Genomic DNA, 22,944 nt, shown 5'->3' with positions numbered 1-22,944 from the left:
TTTATGGACAGAATTTCTAGGCGCAGCCAAGGTGTTGAGGGGATCCGTTTTGGTGGCCTTAGGATTGCGTCTCTGCTATTCGCGGATGACGTGGTCCTATTGGCTTCATCAGGGCGTGATCTACAGCTCTCACTGGAGCGGTTCGCAGCCGAGTGCGAAGCGGCCGGGATGAAAATCAGTGCCTCCAAATCCGAGACCATGGTCTTGAACCGGAAAAGCGTAGAGTGCCTTCTCCGGGTTGGGGTGGATGTGCTGCCCCTAGTGGAGGAGTTCAAGTATCTTGGGGTCTTGTTCAGGAATGAGGGGAAGATGGAGCGGTAGATCGACAGGCGGATTGGTGCGGCGTCTGCTGTGAAGCGGGCGCTGCACCAATCCGTTGTGGTGAAGAGAGAGCTGAGCCAAAAGGCGAAGCTCTCGATTTACCGGTCGATCTACGTTCCTACCCTCATCTATGGTCACGAGCTTTGGGTCGTGACCGAAAGAACGAGATCCCGGATACAAGCGGCTGAAATGAGTTTTCTCCGTAGTGTGTCTGGGCTCTCCCTTAGAGATAGGGTGAGGAGCTCAGTCATCCGGGGAGGACTCAGAGTAGAGCCGCTGCTCCTCCACGTCGAGAGGAGCCAGTTGAGGTGGCTTGTGCATCTGGTCAGGATGCCTCCTGGACGCCTCTCTGGTGAGGTGTTCCGGGCACGTCCCACCGGGAGGAGGCCCAGGGGAAGACCCAGGACACGCTGGAGTGACTATGTCTCTCTGCTGGCCTGGGAACGCCTTGGGATTCCTCCTGAGGAGCTGGCCCAAGTGGCTGGGGAGAGGGACGTCTGGGCCTCCCTACTGAAGCTGCTACCCCCGCGACCCGACCCCGGACAAGCGGAAGAAGACGGACGGACGGACGGAACTGGATCAGGACCGCAACCTGCAGTGTTAGCCCGGTGTAAAGACAAGATGAACGCATCTGAAGCAGTTTTAACACTTTAGTCTTCGACGGTTCAGTTTGTTCTTTCCGTTCGCTTGTGTCCAAAAATTATTTATAACATCTGAACAGATGCTGGCTGTGAGATAAAAGTTAGACAATAGTTTTAAACTAAAAAGCCAAGAAAGTAAGTTGTGAAAAATTCTGCTATAAAATGTATTTATCTCCATAAAACAGTAGTTTGGATTTCTTAAGGTATTTAAATCAAAGTTTTAAAAAGCAACCTGACATGTAAGGGCTGTTTACGCTCAAGGTAAACATGGTTAAATGAAACTACAAATCAGTTCATTGCATGAACAGATGTTTAAATCAGCAACTGAGATCTTTTACAGCTAAATGAAACTGGTGCCTTGTTCACTGATGTTAGAATGAGGACAGATGGACCAAAGAGCTGAAACTAAACTGCAGATTCACTGATTCACCAGAAATCCGATGAAGCTCCAGCACTGATGGTTAAACCCTTAAAAAATCCCTGCTGGTTCCAAGTCTTTCTCTTTTCTCCTTTAAAGTGTCTCTAAAGCCATTGCCAGGTAACTCACTCCACTCAGTCTTTTCATGTTAGTCATTTCCCAAAGTTTATGGTCACAGTACCAGTTTTTATCAGCCGTTTGTCACTAAAGTACAGAAACTCAGATAGCTTCGTGCTACAGCTTGACATGGACTCTACCCTTCAGCTAAAAACCACCAGGAGATAAAATATCGCTGCTCCTCCACGTTTACGGCCAGGTGAGAAGCAATCAGCTCTCTGATGCCATGTTTGTCTTCTGAAAGAAGTTGTCTTGCTCCTTTCAGGTGAAGAAGGGAAATCTTCCACATTTTGAAGTATTCCTCTACTCCATAAGTCTTCTGCAGGTCTTGTTTGAAGATATTTGGTCAAACAAAAGGCCGGATCAACTGATGGAGCAACTTCTGCACTGATGCAGTTGCTGTAATTCGGTGCAGAAGGAGAAGGAAAGCCAGGATGAGATATTCTAGAAACAGTTGGACGATTGTTTTAAATACCAAACAAACTCAAATCCTACATTCAGCCGCCTTCACCACATTAGGTGCTCAGAGTAACTATTTAGGTGATCGATCTTAGAGAAAACAGGTTTTCAGAAACACTCCGGTGTTCTCCTTTTTCCCATTTTTCTTTTTTTTTACTCCAGATTGTGTAAAACTGCCCCTGAGAGCCAATCAATGATCACATGCTTCTGTTGTACAGCTAATCAATGGAGGCTCACTAATTCTACTGTTATCTGTTCTCTTCATCTTCCTCCTCCTTATCCCACCATTTCTCCTCCACCTTCTCCTCTTCCCTTCGTCGATGGTAAAACTTGTACTCTGAATTTATTAAATCGTGGATGTTATCTAAAGTACTCGTGACAATAAAAGTTCAGACAGATCTATGCGTTTATCTGTGGAGGGTGGCGGGGGTTCTCGGATGATGCCTACCTCAGGGGGGGGAGAGGTGGGGCATATCCTGCAAAAAGAGAACTAAAAGTAAGTAAAATGTTCTTGAAATTAGTGTATTTGTCCAGATCTGAGCAGGCAAATAATATTATTTACCAATGGAATAAGTATTTTGACCGCTAAAATAAGATAATTAAATAAATGGCACTTGAAATAAGATGATGGAAATGAGTTGTTCCTATTTTTAAATGCAAGAATCTTATTCCATTGGCAGATCGTTTAAACTTGCTGCTCCAATCAAGGACAAATACACTTTACTCACCGTTAGTTCCCTTTTTGCAAACTGGTCACCAGTCCATCACAAGGCAACACAGAGAAACGCACCAACATAATCAAACCGATCAATTAGCTCTGATGTTTCTGGACTGCGGGGCGAGGCCGGATTATCCAGACAGAACCCATGACTGCACAGTGAGATCCTGCCAACTCCATGCAGAAAGAGCCCACGCTGGGATTTGAACCTGGGATCTTTTTGCTGCGACGTTCAAATGGTTCTAACCATTGTTCTACTGTGCAGCCATAACATGTTCTACAAAATAAAAGGGAAGCACTACATGTTGGGATCATTCTCCGATGCAGACCTCTGATTCCTTGTGTCTAAGAGATGCTGCTTCCTTGGTTTGCCTGGAAAGTTGTCTGAGTCCACAGCTATATTTTAAATTTTTTCTGTTTGTTTATTTTTATGCTACGTTTAAGAAAAATTCTGCATCAAAATTGTTGGTATCCTGTAAAGAAACTATGCAATACATAGGTTTACCAACAGGTGGCGATCATTTCAACGTTAAAAATGCCAGAATTCAGAAGAGAAAGGTCCTGAGCGAAACAACGCAGAGCTAGGCTAACGTGTCTCCCAGAACAATGGTAGTTAAAATTTTAAGTGGCAGTTTAGACTTTCTCAGCATCTTCAGCTCATATCTGAAGTTTCACATCAGTCAGGGTCAAACAGATGTAGGGAAGAAAAAAAACTGAGGTTTGTTTCCTTGTGGAAAGGAAAGCAAACACTGTGAAATAGTTTGTTTTGCTAGGTGTCTGTTAATGTGGACCGGACCAGCACCAGCATGGAGAAGGCGGAGACGCACAGAGCCCCAAAGCTTAAAACTCAAAACCAGAGAATGTTACATGAACATAAAGCAACATGAAAAATCTAATTTTAATTTCCAGGCTTTCAGCACCAAATAAACACAGAAAACGTCCATCTGGATGGCATGAGAGGGACTTCTGTGAAGAAAATGTGCAGAAAGACTTGAGATTGAGGAACCCTGTAGATGTGTGGAGAGGGAAATGTCACTTTTGTTGTATTTCTCTCTTAGTGAGGCTCTTCAGTGTTGGACAACCCCCCCCCCCCCCACCCCTTTAAGCATGAAGCTGCTGCAGAGCGCTTTCAGGGACAGACCGCATCCTCGGTGCACTAAGCAGCGTTATCACAGATCCTTCCCCCCAGCAGCTGGTAGACTCTAAAACCATCACTGCTCCCAACAAACTCAATAATTACTTAGATCCCTGCCACTTTGTCAGTTTTGTCATTCTTGTAAATCGTCTGTTGGCGTTTTGCACATTTCTTTAATTTCTTGGGTATGTTCTTTCAAATCGTATTTTTCTCATAATGTAAATATGCCTTTACTCTACAGTCTCTTATTCTTTTTATTTTTACGGTAAAAACATATTTTCCCTGATGATTTTTTTAAAATTAATTAAACAGTAATAATGCTGACATTCTTGAACACATAACAGATTTAGCGATTGCTAAACTAAAAACAAAGAAGTCCAAATGTTGGATGTTTTAGTCACAGACAAAACCTATTTTTAATATTCCCAGTGAGTGTCCTTGTGGTAATTTCATTGATTCAATCTGTCTATTTTAAGATTTTAACAAATTTTCCTGTGAAACCTGCAACTCAGGTTCAAATCTCCAATCTGCATTTTTATTCTGTAATTCTAACAGCTTCGAACTGCTTCCTTTGAACTTGTCTTAGGTTTTACATCCAATCCTCCTGTCAACAAATCTTGCAAAGCCCAAAATAATTTTCATTATTTTTCAATTCTCACAACTTCATGTGAGGTAACACAAAGTTACCACATACTGTTTCCATCAAATTCTTTTGAATGTTAAGACGTCCATGTCTTCAGAGTTATTTTGGTTTGTCAGTGCAATAAAATTAGATTTCAACAAAAACAAAATAAAGCCACAAAGCTCCTCGCTCATTCGGTCTGACTCCCTGGTATTCACTCCTTCAAACACAGCGTGTCATGGAGGTGTTCATTTTTCAGCAGTAAGCCTTATAAACTCTGCCGCCATCACTGCCACTGCCGTCGTGCCCAAGAGCAACAGTCGGGTCTCCACGTGAAGCCAGAGCCACTTCGCCGTCTGAAACTGTGCTTTCAGCAGGTCGTTGAGCCGGCCCATAAATCACAGGGGTAATAATTGTCCAAAGCAGCGGATAATATTTGGATAACCGACACTAATGCAGCCCAGCATCAACACCAAAAAGTTTCCATCTGGAAGCAACAGAGAGGAGCAGCAGAGCGAGACGCATCAACACCAACCACCCACAGGACAGGGTTACCACCCACTACCACCCACAGGACGGGCATTTTTCCACCCACTACCACCAACCACCCACAGGACGGGCATTTTTCCACCCACTACCACCAACCACCCACAGGACGGGCATTTTACCACCACTACTACCACACCACCACAGGACGGGCATTTTTCCACCCACTACCACCAACCACCCACAGGACGGGCATTTTTCCACCCACTACCACCAACCACCCACAGGACGGGCATTTTTCCACCCACTACCACCAACCACCCACAGGATGGGCGTTTTACCGCCCACTACCACCAACCACCCACAGGACGGGCATTTTACCGCCCACTACCACCAACCAGCCACAGGACGGGCATTTTACCGCCCACTACCACCAACCACCTACAGGACAAGGTTACCACCAACCACCCACAGGACGGGCGATTTACCACCCACTACCACCAACCACCCACAGGACGGGCGTTTTACCACCCACTACCACCAACCACCCACAGGATGGGCGTCTTACTACCCACTACCACCCACAGGACGGGCGATTTACCACCCACTACCACCAACCACCCACAGGACGGGCATTTTACCGCCCACTACCACCAACCAGCCACAGGACGGGCATTTTACCGCCCACTACCACCAACCACCCACAGGACGGGCGTTTTACCGCCCACTACCACCCACAGGACGGGCGATTTACCACCCACTACCACCAACCACCCACAGGACAGGGTTACCACCCACTACCACCCACAGGACGGGCATTTTACCGCCCACTACCACCAACCACCCACAGGACGGGCGATTTACCACCCACTACCACCAACCACCCACAGGACGGGCGTTTTAACACCCACTACCACCCACAGGACGGGCGATTTACCACCCACTACCACCAACCACCCACAGGACGGGCGTTTTACCGCCCACTACCACCAAACCGCCCACAGGACGGGCGTCTACTACCCACTACCACCCACAGACGGGCGATTTACCACCCACTACTACCACCAACCAACCCACCGGATGGGGCGTTTTACCGCCCACTACCACCAACCAGCCACCATGACGGGCATTTTACCGCCCAACTACACCAACCACCCACAGGACGAGCATTATACCACCCCACTACACCAACCACCCACAGGATGGGCGTTTTTTTTACCGCCGCACTAACACCAAACAACCCACAGGACGGGATTTTACCGCCCATACCACAACCAGCACCAGGACGGGCATTTACCGCCCATACCACAACCACAAACAGGACGGGCATTTTACGGCCGGGAACTACCACCAACACCTATCGGAGGACAAGCGTTACCACCCAACCCACCACAGGCACGGGCGATTTACCAACCCCTACCACCAACCACCCACAGGCGGGCATCTTTACCGCCCCCTACCACCAAACCACACCACAGGACGGGCATTTTAAGGCCCAACCTACCACCACAACCCCCTCACAGGGACGAAGGTTACACCACACCCCAACCACCCACAGGACGGGCGATTTACCACCCACTACCACACAACCACCCACAGGACGGGCGTTTTAACCACCCACTCCCACGCCCAACCACCCATCAGAGACGGGCGTCTTAACTACCCACTTACCACCCCACAGGACGGGCGATATTACTCACCACTACCACCAACCACCCACAGGACGGGCGTTTTACCACCCACTACCACCAACCACCCACAGGATGGGCGTTTTACCGCCCACTACCACCAACCACCACAGGACGGGCATTTTACCGCCCACTACCACCAACCACCCACAGGACGGGCGTTTTACCACCCACTACTACCAACCACCCACAGGACGGGCGATTTATCGCCCACTACCACCAACCACCCACAGGACGGGCATTTTACCGCCCACTACTACCAACCACCCACAGGACGGGCGTTTTACCACCCACTACCACCAATCTGCTACAGTTCTTCCCACGGCGTCGCTTCCATCAGTCCAACTGCTTCAACTGAAAGGAAATAATCAACCTCATCAAGACCCACCTCCACTGACTCTAAAGTCTTTATTGCAGAAACTTTACAATGTTAGGAAAAAATGCAATATGAGAAAACATTGGATGCTTTGATAAATTGACAAATGACTAAACTGAACTATAAGCCTCGCCTCAGCCAGGCTAAGCGTTGTTTCTTTTTTTAAAATGCATTTAAAATGCATAAAATGTTTCCTGATGTTGTGAACATTAATTTCTTCTAAAGTTTTACTTCTTTTCTTCATCTTCAGTCTTTCCTCTCCTCGTTTGGCTCCCCTCCTCCTCTCTGATGTTTGCTTTCCTTTCTCCTCTTTTCACAGCGTTGCTGTTTGGAGACGTTCTTGATAAATAATGTTTGCTTCTGCGTGCTTCTTCCCACCCTTCACCAGCTGTCTAACTGAACATCTTTCATCATGAGACTCCATCAGTCAGATGTATAATAGAGACCGCTTTAACAGGTATCTGCAAACCATTTAACCAGCTCTATACACACAGGTGAGACCCTTCACTGTGTAATAGAATAACAGAGAATAGAAATACCTTTATTGTCCCAAAATGGGGAAAATCAGGCGTGACATTGGCAAAAACACATAGACAGAGGACACCATACTGACACACAATGTTAAATGTTATGAATAAAAAAAGCTACATTTAAAGTTAAGCTGAAAAGGAAGGAGGAAAAATATATTTGTGCAATTCTTAATAGATGAGGCGTATTCAGGCAAGATAGAAGACAGCAGCTGATTTACAGAATGACGTAACAACACCAAAATACGCCTGATTGTACAAACGCTTCTGTTAAAGCTAAAACGTGCAAATAGACATCAGAGTGTGAAAGACGATGTAAACGATTCATGATCAGATCAAGAACCTGTGGGACCGTCAGCAGAGATTATAAGGTCTAACAGCAGGAGGGAGGAAGGATCTGCGAAAACGCTCCTTAGAGCATCTGGGATGCAGCCGTCTGTCACTGACTGACAAACTGCTGTCAGGCTAAAGCAGGGACGTCAGAATCATTTCTATATTGGGCCACTTTGGCATCATGAAGTCATGAAAATGGCCGGTTGCTCCTGTGTAGATGATACTTTTGATTTCATAATTTCATCTCAGTTCAAATATAAAAAATGCGCAGTAAAATATTATACAGTTTATCTGCAAAAAAAAAAGTTTATAGGGTGAGTTACACTTTAAACTCATCATGCAGCATCACTTTTTCTCTTGTTGGATATTTCTGGGTTGTTTTAATGTGTTGTGGGAAAACTGACATCTAGTGGCAGGATGCTGTTACTGGCATAGAAAAATCAGCATTTGCTACAGGAGGCACAGTTTTAACCATTTTATACACTTTAGAAGGATTTATGCCTCTACTTTATGACATCAAATGCCTTTTTTGGCTTTTGAGGGACGGATAAATTGCCTTGACGGGCCGGATTCAGCCCATGGGCCTCGAGTTTGACATTTGTGGTGTAAAGCATGAAATCTCTGCCTGACTAATCAGGTTAATGGTATAATTCACTTTCTTGTTTCAGCAACTTATATTTCAAAACTGTCACAGAAATATCAACAACTTTTTCAGAGCTCTTTCTTCTCCCCCTTTGAGTTAAAAAAACTAAATATTTTTTTTTTACATTTCTTTTCAGAAGTGATGAAAGTGAATCATTCTCACACTACGTGTTAAACCCGTCTGAAGTGATCAGTTGGGGAATAAAAGGCTGTGATGATCATCCCAGCAGGTGAAGATCCAACAGAACCAGCAGAAGGTTTCAGGAAAACACCGCCGGTTAATGAAGAGACCCACAAACATACATGTTCCCTGGTGGAAAAGCCCGGTCTTTGTTCTCTGGCGCCCCGCGGTCAGCGGGCCAACAGAGCGAAGTCACACAGAGCGAGGAATGAGGACGGGTTCGATCCGACTCACAGAGAGGGTTTAACCAAACAGCGCCGAGCTGCACGGTGGTTTTACAGCAGCCACGGGCTGACCCGCAGGTCACAACATCTCCTGGGATCGCCTCGGCTTTTTTTGACGTACGAAAATACAAAAGATGATGGACAGTAAAGTAAAACCAGGACAGAATGCTGAAGGCAAACCCTGAAACTCAACACAATCAGCACACAGCTCAAGAGTTAATATTTCCTTCAATAATCTAGAAATCAGTCTCCAGATACAGTTTCTTTAATTAAAGATTTTCATTGCTGTTTATTTTATTGCCCAATCAGCTCAGACCTTAACAGGATGTTGGAGCTGAATGCCAGGAAACAGCTCCGACAACAGATCTGTAAGGTAAATCAGAGCGAAATGACGTCCTCAGTCAGACGGAGCTGATATCTGGAGTTAGTCATAGCAAATGGAAATACTGTTAAAGTGGAAAATTCGGTTTGACCTCAAAACGAGCAAAAAACTCTAAAAAAAGTTCAAACCTAGAAGGCAGAAAATGCACAAAAACAAATAATTAAAAGGGAAGTGGGCAGAAACAGGAAACCATCTTCTTTTTTTTTCATGAGATGTAATGAATCAGCTGAAAGCAAGTCAAACTAAAACCATCATTTACATCTAGCCAGAAGAAAACCAGGGCTAAAGAGGTCCAGATAACGATGAATGGAGAAGCACCAGAGCGCTCGAGGCGGCGTATTTTCCAGACTTAACTGGGGAGACGGTCGGACCAGGTTCAGGTGTGATTCTGTCTGCACGGGACGTCAGGAAGAGTCGGCATTACTGCTGACAACGGTGCAAACGTAGTTAAAGCTGCACAGCTCCATAGATGGACGAATGGCGGTGCAGAGTTCTGGGCGCAGGCTGCACCCGGCAGTCGGTAACGGAGTTACTTTTGTGTAATGTTGACCACAGATGATATTATCATCATCCTGTTATTTATGACCTATTCGCCCCGTTTGGGAATTCTGTGTAGTTGGGACGTGCATCTACTACTACTTTATTTATAAAGCACTTTAAAGCTAAGTGCTGTACAGACAATAATCACTAAACATTCAAAATGGAAAAACAAACAAAAGATTACAACAGAAACATGAAAAGAAATAAGACCAAATGTCTTAACGTGTTAAAGGAGGGCTGGACGATAATTTTTATATATATATATATATATATATATATATATATATATATATATATATATATATATATATATATATATATATATATCGATTGTTAGATGTATATCAATGATAAAAAAAAAAGAGTCAATAAAAAGTTCAATAGAATAACAGTTTTCCTTCCTTTTGCATTCTAGCCATGTAGGTTAATATTAAATCATCAATTCTCCCAACCAATCACAACGCAGACCCGTGAACCAAGCTCCGCCCCCTTCAGAGTTCAGAGAACACACGTTCTTTTTTTTCAACTTGTAATTTTGGTAAAAAGTTGGTTGAATAACGGGTTGAGTTTGAATTCAGTGTTTTTGTCTGTATCTAAAAACAGCATAAAATGGCCAGGTCTGCACTTAAAATATATGTTTTGAATTTGTTGATAATTATCAATATCGATCAATATGATTTCCATTTTATCAATATGATTTTTTTCTATATCGTCCTGCCCTAGGCAAGGAATCATAAAAGGAACGTCAAATTGTTCCATAACTTAGGAGTGGCAGCACTAAACGCTCCGTTCCTCTGAGCTGAACTTTTTAAAAACAAAAGAATCTTAAAGTGAACTGTGAAATGCCGTTTACTGTCACTGAGCTGCTGAATACATTGTGTTTTTGGTTTTAGGCCACATCGCCCCACCCTACATGATCACAGTTTTTTTTTCTCTGCTTGATCTGTATAAAAATCTGGCATAAATTACAGCCTTGGACGTTTCTTGGTGTGTTTCACAAAGTTCTCAGCTGTTAGATGAAATAGTTTTCTGTCATATTTATAATTAGTTTTTTCTCTCTCTCCCGGTCCTCCAGCAGCAGTGATTCCGTGTTTCTTGCCAAAGTTTTGCACGCAGCATTAAAAAGCAAATGCCTTACGTGATCCGTTCACCCAGAACCTGGACCGGGCAGCAGACGCTCCGAGTCTGTCGGTTTCTGCAGGAACGAAGCGGGTCGGCTCTGCAGCGAGGCTTCAGGCTGCAGCGGCCTATCAAAATGTTTTCACAAGTGCACTTTTTCTCAACTTCTGGTTATTTTTTTACAGTTCTCAGCGGCTCAAATTACAAACTCTTTCAGGGTCCGTTACACATGTTCAGGCTATGAAGACCACCGCAGCGAGTCCCAATAAACAGCCTCACACTGTTCAATTATCTCAGCCCTGAGCCACAGAAGGACCTGCAGTCCAGCGCCGGGTTAAACTGGACCTGGATTAACAAGGATTTAAAAAACAGCCTGCTGGATAACCCAGAATATTCTGCTTTAACACAACATGCTGTTCTTAATCATTTATAGTCTGTAATTTGTTAGCAGGTTTCTTTTTAAGATAAAAAAATAATATTTTCACCACTTTCAAAGGCTGTCCCTGTATTTATTTTATGTAATTTTCAGACTTTGGTAGGAAAGAGAAAGTAGAAAACCTACAATAGGAGCATAGACAGGGTCTATAAAATCCAAAATTCAGTACATAAAGTATGTCGGTCCAGTTTTTATGCAAGTAGAAGATGACAGTATGAGTATGAGCTGGAAAGCAGACAACGGAGCGGCCCAGCTGTGCTGGTTCTGATCCAGCTCTTCCTGAGCTGTAAGGATGAGTCCTCAGGAACGTCATTTCCTACAGAGCAGCTACTGACGTCCAGATCTGCTTTTCACAAATAGAGCCCGGTCCACGGCAAGATGCTCCACTGGATTTTGCTATAACCACAAACTGGGAGAAACTTCACAACCGACTAGAGATATACGATGTTAAAAAAAAACAAGACTGTGAAATTACTGATCATATAACAATATATTACTGTATATATAACAATGTCAGGGACAAAAATCCCTTCTCCCCTGCCGTAGCAAACCCAACACCCTGCATGTGCTTTAATATGTGGGGCAGCATTTTTTAAACTGGGTTTGAGGATAAAAGGCAGTAAGAACCAACCCAGTTGGCCAAACACGGTATGTTATTATCTTGCACAGAGTGAATGAATAATTCCACATAACAGACCAACAAATGCTACACTGGTTCTGCCCAGATTTACATTGTGACGTTAACAACTGTTTACTGTCTCACTACTTGGTCCGTGAGGCAGACACACCCGTCTACTTTTAAGATTAGGCTTAAAACTTTCCTTTTTGACAAAGCTTCTAGTTATAGTGTCTCATGTTACCCTGAGCTACCTCTATAGTTATGCTGCTATAGGCTTAGGCTGCTGGAGGACATCAGGGTCTATTTCTCTCACTCTGCTGAGTTCTCCCACTGCTCTCCAATCTGCATTGCTTGTTGTTCAGCTTCTAACTTTTTGTTCTCTGTCACTTTTTCTCCTCATAGAAGGTACACCTGGTCTGGTGTTCTGTTAGCTGTGACATCATCAGGGGAGGCAGATCATCCTCTATTACCATCTAACATAGAAAGTACTCCTGGGTCAATGTGAGCTTCTGTGCTTTCTGTGTCTCTGCTCTGTCTTCTCTAAGCCCCAGTGGGTGGAGGCAGATGAGCGTTCACACTGAGCCTGGTTCTGGTTCTGCTGGAGGTTCTCCTCCCTGTTAAAGGGGAGTTTTCCTCTCCACTGTCGCTTCATGCATGCTCAGTATGAGGGATTGCTGCAAAGCCATCAACAATGCAGACGACTGTCCACTGTGGCTCTACGCTCTTTCAGGAGGAGTGAATGCTGCTTGGAGAGACTTGATGCAACCTGCTGGGTTTCCTTAGAGAGGAAACTTTCTCACCAATCTGGAGGATCTGATGGAGTCTGACTTTGGAAAGAGCCTTGAAATGACACGTATCATGAATTGGTGCTATATAAATAATTATAATTGGATTGAAATGAATTAAAAATGATCTGCATGCAGTTTCTGAATATGGGAATTTTTCTGAAGCGTAACATCTCAAAGGTTCTGGTCAAATTGATCCTTTTCTAATACATCATAAAACATCTTTATGTTATCAATTCACTGAGCTCATTACATGAAGAAGGAGAAGGAAATAGGGGTTCATAGATTGTAGAAAGTTGCCCTTTTCACCATAAAACATGTGACGTGTGGAGCAGCCATGAGGAAAGCAGGTTCCTATCAAAGAATAATAAACAGAGACTTTTAACAGATCAACATTCCTCATATCGTCATCATGAGTTTCTATAAAAGTCCACAGATAAAACCCGAGCCCAGAGAAAAATCCTCTGAGGTTCGACATAAACCATTTATGATTATGTAAACAGAGTGATGATGTGGAGGGCGAGCGCAGCCTTTAATAAAACCCAGCGAACAAACATTAAATAATGACATCAGCCAGAAAACATAGCAGAGCCGAGGCCGCAAACCGCTGCGGACCCGGAGCGGCCGGGAAATCTGCAGCAGCGCGATGATGGACGCACCGACAAACACACGCAGACAAAGAAAATGCTTTATGATGCTAAAGGAAAGCCAACATGCAGACCGGCGTTTTGGAAAAGGTTCTCAATCCCCGGGCGTCCCATCAGTATCCCACACTGGCTAAATATTTTGCCTGAAGCTGTTCTGAAGTTTAGATGTTTGCTCCTTGTTTTCACTAACTCTGCTCCGACAGTTCGGCCTCTGATGTCTCCAGAAGAAAAACTCGTGTAAAACCCAGCGGGAAGAGGTCAGAGCCGCGAGCATCCAAGCGTTTCGCCTGTTTTTACTGCACATTCCTTCCAATCAGGAGCGGCCGAGGATCCCACCGCGCGGCTCGTCCCCTCCGGCCGGGAACAAAACGCTGACCATCTGAGTCCTTTCAGCCGGACATGTGGAGATTCTTACTTTTACTGCAACATCCTGGAGTGTTTGAACCATTTCTCTCAATATTTATTTCAATATTTATTTTAATATTTTGGCTTTTAGCACTAGTGAGATTTAGTTTTCATTTGAATTGGTTTTATAGTTTCTTTTAAGCATTTTTATGCATTATCCTTTTATTTATTTATTTAATGGATGTGTTTTAGCTTGTAGCAATGTACAGCACTTTGTTTCAGATGTTGGCTGTTTTTAAGCACTTTATAAATAAATATTTTATGGTATATTATGGTAATATAATAATCATAGAAAGCAGAATCGATCACTTCTTCATCCCCCCAACGTTTCTTATAATCTATTCCTAAAACACAAAAAGTAAAGTACCATAAAAACAACATCACTGAATATTTGGTCATTTCTTGTTAAAACGGGCAATAAAATATTAGATAAGATTTTTAATATGGTTTCAGCAAACTAGAAAACTGGTAAAAATCTAACCAAACACAAAATATGAGGATGTGATGAATTCACGGAGAAAACTAGCAGATTCGCACGCTGAGGATGAAGAGCTCATTTATTTTTAGGTGATTCTGAGAAATGTTCCCGTCTGTGAGAATTTTTAGACGTTTTTTAGACTCTTATCTGATGGGAACTCAGAGAACGACGTCACGGATCAGCAACAGGAACACGAGCTAGGAGAAAACATGATTTTAATCGTAACTCACTCTGATTCATTTTCAAATATATATATTAAAAAATGCAGCCATGTTTGTTAGAACCCAGAAATCTGTGGGATCAGTCATGGATGTGGGACTTTTAGGAGCCTCGCCTTAATATTCTCCTGTCCTGCAGCGCAGACCCAGATCTCTCTGGAGAGTCTCTGAGCAGCCACGTCATTTTCTGTCTTTTATTTCACCTCATTTTAAGGTCACTTCCTTTCTTTCTTCCTTTTGCATTATGTCTTTTGTTTTGTTTTGTTTTGTTCTGTTCTTTTCTCTTTTTTCCCCTTTACCTCCAGTTTTATTTATTTTTTTATCTTTAAATAACCTTATTTTCAATCATTTTACTGTTTTGTCACCACATTGGTTCTTTTAGCTGACTTCACCTTATTTTGGGTCAGTCTCTTTCTTTCTTCCTTTGGACAGTTGTTCCTTTATTAGATTTTTTTACGTAATAAATCACATAATGTATATAACATAGAAAGTACTCCTGGGTCAATGTGAGCTTCTTTGTTTCCTATGTCTCTGCTCTGTCTTCTCTAAGCCCCAGTGGGTGGAGGCAGATGAGCGTTCACACTGAGCCTGGTTCTGGTTCTGCTGGAGGTTCTCCTCCCTGTTAAAGGGGAGTTTTCCTCTCCACTGTCGCTTCATGCATGCTCAGTATGAGGGATTGCTGCAAAGCCATCAACAATGCAGACGACTGTCCACTGTGGCTCTACGCTCTTTCAGGAGGAGTGAATGCTGCTTGGAGAGACTTGATGCAACCTGCTGGGTTTCCTTAGAGAGGAAACTTTCTCACCAACCTGGAGGATTTGATGGAGTCTGACTTTGGAAAGAGCCTTGAGATGACATGTTGTGAATTAGCACTATATAAATGAAATTTAAATGAGTTACTATAAAAGTAAAATAGGACCCTTTTTATCTCACAGTTACTGTTCATCTACATGTTTATCAATTAGACTCAATCACTATTTTAAAATGTATATCTGCTGCTTTCTCAAAATGACATTTCTGAATAAATTTCTTTCCAACTGTGAAATATTTTGTTTAATCCTTATTATGGACCTCTAACTTATCTAAATTTCTTATTTAGCATTTGCCATAAACCTAAAACAAACTTTTCCCTCCAACATGTAGAATCTCTTCTTTAAAAAAAACCCTCATTATTTAAAGTATATATCACAGTAAAACTTAATTACTGGAGGAAAAAGGAGAGTTTGTATGAGTATCAGACTCAGAGGGAAGAATTATTCCTCCGTAACTCTTCCTGGATCAATTTATCTCCTCGTAAAATACTGCAGCACCAGAAAATCTTTTACTCCTGAATCCAAACAAAACGGCAAGGATCTCAATTAAAGCCGGCCCTACCTGAGTGCCATGGACAACATGACACAAGCTCCCTGATTGGCTATAGGACAGACATCACTTCCTGTTTTGGGGGGCGTCAATAAGAGAGTTTAACAACCGGTGAGTTTTAATGAGATCTGTGTGCACAGTTTCTTCATCAATAGACCTAATGACCAGCTGCAGCCTGGCAGCCGACAGCAGATTATCGGATCAGTGTTTCTCCACAGGCGGGTCTGAGGGCCCAAAGAGGGTCAGAAACAAACTCTCTGGGTCAAAATATGCCGTGCCAAAAAAGTTCTGACTCCTCTCAGGTTTTATCATGTAATAGGGGATACTGATGTCATTTTCTTTTTTTTTTCGTTAGATTGTCTAAAGTCAATCTGCATTTCAAAAACAAGGAAAAGGGTCAGCACACATTTTTCATGTCAAATTTAAATATTTCAAATGTTTAAATCCATTTTTTGCTTATTTTCTGAAGTATAAACATTTACAAACGTTAAATTTCACGTGCGTTTGTCCTCAGAGCTCAGATGGATATAATAATATGGATTCTGTGTAAAGAGACGGATGAACAAACAGACCTACAACAGAAGGAAAATGATCAGATGGAAAGAATAGGAACGACAATAAAGTCCGGAAATACAAATATGTCGCCAGACTTACCCTGACCTGGAAAATACTTTGTTTCCATAACAATTAACCCCCCCCCCCCCCCCCCCCCTAACGCTGTAGGGGGGCGGGGTGTGAAGTGCCTCCTTTAGATTTAAAGAGACGGCACCAAATCAAGCTGTTATCCACCTCAGAACGGGGGTAAAAAGGGGAAACGTGGGGGTAAATTATTGAGGAATTCAGACCAACGCGTTGCTCCACTCTATAGACCACAACTAAATGATTTAAATATAAAAAGGAGGACATTAAAAACATGATACGTCCCCTTTAAATCAGATTTCCTACTTTTGCAGACAGCGTAGGAACTCTGATGGATAAGAGGAATAAAAAGAAGAAGCTTAGAAATGAAAAATGAGCAGCATATGAGCAAGATTTTTAAAATCAGGCCTGACACCGGACCTGAGGGATGCCCCCCCCCCCCTCCCCCTCAGCTGATTGGCTTCAGTTTTCAGCTAACAACTCTCTGGGAATCACCATGCTGGACCTAAAGTCTACTTCTCGTCTTTTCATAGGTTCGACTAAAGACATGGAAACAGATTCTGTTTGCGATCAGCTGCTAGTAACAAAGAGCCCGATTTATTTGAAGAAGCTAATTCTTAGGCTGAACCCTAGAACCTTTGAAGGCCTGAAGGTCCGGTTCTGGCTGCCTGCCGGTTCTGAATGAAAACAGAGAGAAATGAGGGACGACTCTCATCACTTCTCACACAGACGGCCATCGTCTTAAAGCCTTTAGAATCAACTGAACTGATAAATCCGTCATTAAACTTCGTCACGGATTAAAACAATAAAAAATAAATCAGAGTTTTAATCTTAATCAGAGCTCCAGCTCCTCATTGGATTAATCCCGTCATTGTTAACGTTTTTTCCTCCTCCATGTTGGGTTCTGCTCCTGCCAGACTGTCCCCTCAGTGCCACTGACCTCTGACCATCCTCCTCCTGCGTTCAGCGGCAGAGAGACTGATGTCCAGTCAGCCGGCGTCTGACTGACCTTTACCGGCCCGGGCCGCTGGGGACTCATCTATCTCTCTGTCCATCTCCCAGCATCCCTCGGTCCCCTCCCTGCGCTCTCATGCTAATGCAGCTGTTTATAACCGCCACATTGACTTTCCCCCGCCACTGTATGTAAATACAATCTGCTCTGATCAATGCACTGCCAGGCGACGTGACGCTGACCATGAAACCAAACGACTAAAACACAAACATGCATCCTTCAGAAGCTTGAATTTTTTTAAAAAAAATCTGTTTATTCATCAGCTCTAAGAAGCAGGTAAAACAGTGGGGATCAAAAAGCATAGCGTGCCACAGATGGATGAGCGTTTAGAAACGTGGATTTGTCTTCAGATCTGATTAGGCGACTGATGGGCGGGCCGTTTGGGGGGACTTACCTCCCACAGATGTCTGGTGTTCCTGACGACCCCAGACTGCAGCTTCTCCACCATGAGGGGGACGCCCTGAAACGGGCCGATCCAGGTTCCCTGCGGGATCCTCTGAGCGGCACAGATCCCGTAACCCAGACCAGGAACCGTACTGGTGCAGAGACACACCTGTACTCACAGAGGTACAGAAAATTAGGATTCTGCAGCCCGGATCGTCGATCAGGAGGATGAATACGAGTTTCTGATTTATAACCAAACTAGGCTTCACATTCTAGAGCAGGGGTGTCAAACTCATTTTGGTTTAGGGGCCGCATACAGCTTAATCTGATCTCAAGAGGGCCACATGAGTTAACTCTTTGCAAGATTAAATAGAACTAATAAAAGTGGACATTTTGTTGATTTTTATATTAAATGAATTTCACTTTTACACAATATATTATGAATAACCTCAGCGTTTTTAAGAAAAGAATGTGCAATTTCAACAATACTTTTACTCAGTTAAACATTTACTTGTGCATTATGCATAAGAACTGATCACAGTGATTGTACAATGTTGAAAAACATTTATTCATATTTTTTGGAACTTAAAAACACTGTCCTGCATGACAAAATACATCAAACAGATAAAAATTAAGAAATGATTTAAAAATTAATTTTTCACATCTAAAGCTCAGTGCTACCATCTGCTGATTAAAACACAGCGACCCCCGTGGACAATATAGGAACTGCAGATTTTCAATTAAATAAGGTACTCTTTTTTTTCAATAATTGTTTTGTCATTCTCTTCCTTTTATCTCCTCTTTCACCTTTTCCTTTTTTCTTCTTGTTCTTCCTTTCCTCTCCTACTTTCCCATTGTAGTGTCCATATCATTTGAGATATTCCCCGCATGAATCATAATAAAACTATTCACATTCATAAATCAAGCGGAGCACTATGGCAAAAGCAGTACTGCTCCACTTGTGAAAGTCAAATCTGATGAGCTCTTTTTGGCATTAAGACAACAATTCTTATTGCCACATTGCCAGACAGGACACTGGGAAAAAAAACAAACAAAGAAAATGTTTTTTTCTTTTTTTGAATAATGATAATCCATTTAGCCACTGGGCCGGACTAAATTGTTCGGCGGGCCTGAACCGTTATGTTTGACACCCCTGATCTAGAGCTATGGTCTCTGTATTTTTAGCGACATTTTACTCAAATCTGACAATGAAATAGATTTATTCATTTATTAAAAATTGTTGCATTCTTTTATTTTGTCTGCTCAAAGTCTTTTTTTTTCGTGTTTACCAAAGTTTTATTTTTTACAATTGTAGGTTTTTCATTCATGTCTGTTAAAGAACTTCAAAATTAGAGCAAAAATAAAAGTTAAACAACAGATTAGAGGTTATCCAACATGTTCATTTTGCAGCCAGAGAGTCTTAACTCTTTAATCGTTCGTGGACTCTATATTCTGTTGGAATTTGCTGCTCAAGGTTCAAGGTTTGATAAAAACATTAAAAGTTCACATTTAACAGGAGAGAGCGTCGTGGAGGCGTTACCTCTCTGGGCAGATCCCTCAGCCAGTCGGGGACGTCGGGCAGGGGAACCGGCGCTGCCGCGCTGCTGGTCCCGACCAAGCGGCGCAGGGAATGAAGAGGGCCGTGCATCGGACACTCACCGTTCCTGTTATCGGCACACATGTCACAGCCTGCAGCCAACAAAAGGTTTTTAGAAAGAGTATCTTTAGTTGTGTGCGCTCCATTAGTTATATTTCCAAACAAGTTTTGATTTACATTGTTTGCATGATTTGGGGGATTACACAATTTTTTCAATTAGCAAAACATGTAGCAATGCCAAAAAGTCACTAGAAACAACGCAAACAAGTTGTTATAATAATACAGTGTTTACAACAGACCTGATCCCCACTAGATTTAACTTAGAGTTGTGAAACTTGTTTATTGTTAAAAAAATAATGGAACAATGTTCAACTTATGCAAACAAATAATGGATTTACGATTGTTGAATAAAGTTTTATTGGATTAAAATTTGTTCTGATAATGTCCACCTTCGTTCAGTATTGTAGTGTAGCCACCATCCAGAAGGGGGCGCCACTGCTCACCCTTAGACGGAGCCACACCACAATAGTGGCAAGAGAAATAATTATGGCGGAGGCCTGGCAGGAACCTCAAATGTTCCAGAGTTCGTTGTGGGAACATTTTACAGTTTTTCATACTCTGACACTGAAATATTTAATTTCTTTAAAAAAAATTGTTATCTTTATTCGTCTTTCAATCTTTAGTTATGTTTTATTTGCCTGATTAAGGTTTCTTTATGTTTACTTAATTCTTATCTTTTTAAAATCAATAAGATCACTCAACTTTAGATCAATAATCAATATCATTAGCATACATCATTGATCATTAATCAATATCGCAACTTTTCCTAGCTGTCGGGCGGCACTGCTAGCCACACATCGCTAATTATGTGTTATTTTAAGATGTGAATATTCGGAAGAGATGAAAATAGTCTTTAAAGTGCTACCCAAAATCTACTTTTTTACGCAGATAAACTGTATAAACTTGTTGTCCCACGTCTGGGCCAACAGCTGCACACCTGACCCACATGAGCTGCTGCTGGAAGTTTCAAAGTCTGCTAACATGTGAATAGAAACAGCCAGAAGAAAACATGTGGCCCTCTTTTTAGACCAGATAAACCCAAAAGCGTTGTTCAGAGGAACTTTCCCAGGCAGAACAGTGCTACATGCTAAGCTAACAGTCCAAAACTAATTTTTGAGCATGACACAAAAAGGTCAGTAAAGATATTGAATCTGCATCAATGGAGTGGTAAACATCCCCGACAGCATAAGCTAATACTTTCTTTTATTAGCCTGATGTCCAGCCCAGTGACTTTGTTCTCTGTCCTACCTCCCGCTTTTATGACTGGTGATTAATCAAATATGATTTCACCTTTTTATTTTAAAGCAGGCATTTAAATCAAAAACAACATTCTTCTCATTTTAAAATAATAATAATAGATCACCTGTTCATTTTAGTCTCACACCTTGTGAATTTCAAAATAATGGTGCGTCTTCAAAGTGACAACATGGATAGATATTTTTTTCTGCATCAATGTAATTGTTGATTATTAATCATTTAATCAACATATAAATGTGGATCGATGTATTTTTTACACTCCTAGTAACTACCAGTCACTCTGCTCACGCTCCATATAAACTAGCCGCTACTTTCCCTTGTCCTGACCACCCCCCGCTTAACTCCCATCATCCTAACACTCAGCTCTGCCCCTCATTGTCTCTTTTTTTCTAAAGTCGCTTGTAAATTTTGTTTCTGAAAGTGAAGTCGCTTATTTGGGCTCTAAATTAAGTGATCGTAAACAAGTTAGAGACCCACTACAGATACAGTACTGGCTGAAATATCCCTCCGCCTCTCCGCGTTCACACACTCCTACCTATAGAAAAAATATACTAGACACGTCATTACATGCTGGAGCACATCCTTTGTCGCCGCCATATTGGCTGGGTCTCTTCTACTCTAGGCTGACATAGGAGCCGATGGGAGTAAAGGCAGAGGGAGCAAAGTTGCCCGTATTTTAAGCGGTTTACGGTTGCACTAAACAGCAATTACTGCTGAAAGTAGATTACGCGGTGCAGATCACCTTTTTTGGGCTGAGATTCTGAAGATGAGTTTTTACATGCTGATAATATTGCAGAAACCTAGCCCATAAACTATACTTTAACACTTTGTTTTCTCTGCATTTGACAAACTGAGGCTGAATCACATTGCCAAACAAAGTACCCTGGAGTTACAGTGTCAGCACATGATGCAAGCTGTGCTAAACAGTTCTCTTTCAAGGGTATTAAGCTCCTGCCTCAGTTGCAAAAAAAGTGTAAGACATGAATCACCTGGAAATTTTAAACACTTTTCCAGGCTTTTCAAAAAACAGTGTCTATGAACTTGGATATAAACATCACGCAAAAAATATGTAGGAATTATTGTTGTTGGTGTATACAGAAAACTCAGGATTAGATGTGTGTGAGAGAGTGAAAAAATAACAATAATGAAGAATAATTACCACCATGTATGAAAAGCAGTTTGAATATCGAGAAGTGAAGCATCTATGCATACTACTATGTTTCTTAGCAAGTACCGTTGGAGTGGTTACAGGCTGAAGCAGAGGTTCTAAGGCCTAACTACTGCTAGGCCAGCTCTAAGCAGCTAGGCTAGCTGTGCTATTCTAGCTGTGTTAAGATAAGATAAGATAAGATAAGATAAGATAAGATAAGATAAGATAGGCTTTATTGATCTCACATTGGAGAAATTCACTTGCCACATCGGCTCAAAAGGGAAGGTGCAAAAGTAGGAAAGGTGCATCAGTTATATACAGTGAATCTTCATATAAATTCTAAAAAAAAAATCAAAAAAAAATAATATGTAAAATAAATAAATAAATAAATATATATATATATATTATATTTTTTAGAATTTAGGTTTTGCTTTGGCTTTTTTTGTCTTTATAAAATTTTGCTTAGCTGTGTAAATTAGTTGGAATGTTTTATTGTTAGTATTTGCTCAGTTACTTCACTTTACTTTTTGTTTAATCACTAAGTTGTTTTACTTCTATACCCATTTATGTAGTTATTTATTTATTTACGTAGTCATTCAATCATCAATTCACCTTTTGATTTTTCGTTTACATGTATTCTTTATTTAGTTTCTTTTATTCATTGATTAGAATATTTATTCATTTATTTGTTGGCCTTTTAAAATTGTATTGGTCTACTGTTGACTTATTTAATTGTTTACATCTTTGTTTTATTTTTTAATTAATTTGTGGTAGCTTTTTTGGGGGTGGGAGGTGATTAGCATTGTTTGATATTTAGTTAAATGTTAGCTTAGCTTACCTTCCTTGCTGCATTTTAATCTTACAGACAAGGTTGCAGCTCTCTCCAGCCTACTTTAAAAACTTTTTTTTCTTCGTTTTTCACTGCACAGGAATTATTTTGTTCCTGACTGTGTGAAAAACTGAAAC

The 22,944-nt window shown here is 41.9% G+C and overlaps 1 protein-coding gene across 3 annotated transcripts in view; it reads right to left on the bottom strand.

Annotated features, from left to right (window-relative positions):
• prdm6 (PR domain containing 6) overlaps window positions 1-22,944 on the bottom strand; it is a 100,628-nt gene that overhangs the window by 65,557 nt on the left and 12,127 nt on the right. For all 3 annotated transcript variants that reach the window (XM_036144287.1, XM_036144286.1, XM_036144285.1), the window contains exons 3-4: window positions 19,455-19,603; window positions 17,925-18,083 (exon numbers count right to left, since the gene is read on the bottom strand). In XM_036144287.1, the coding sequence (XP_036000180.1) occupies window positions 17,925-18,083; window positions 19,455-19,603 (308 nt within the window). The remainder of the gene's footprint in view (window positions 1-17,924; window positions 18,084-19,454; window positions 19,604-22,944) is intronic.

Source organism: Fundulus heteroclitus, chromosome 12 (genome assembly GCF_011125445.2).
Source record: "Fundulus heteroclitus isolate FHET01 chromosome 12, MU-UCD_Fhet_4.1, whole genome shotgun sequence".
NCBI lineage: Eukaryota > Metazoa > Chordata > Actinopteri > Cyprinodontiformes > Fundulidae > Fundulus > Fundulus heteroclitus.
The sequence above is the reverse complement of the archived record's forward strand: the minus strand, read 5'-3'. Positions and strand labels throughout refer to the sequence as shown.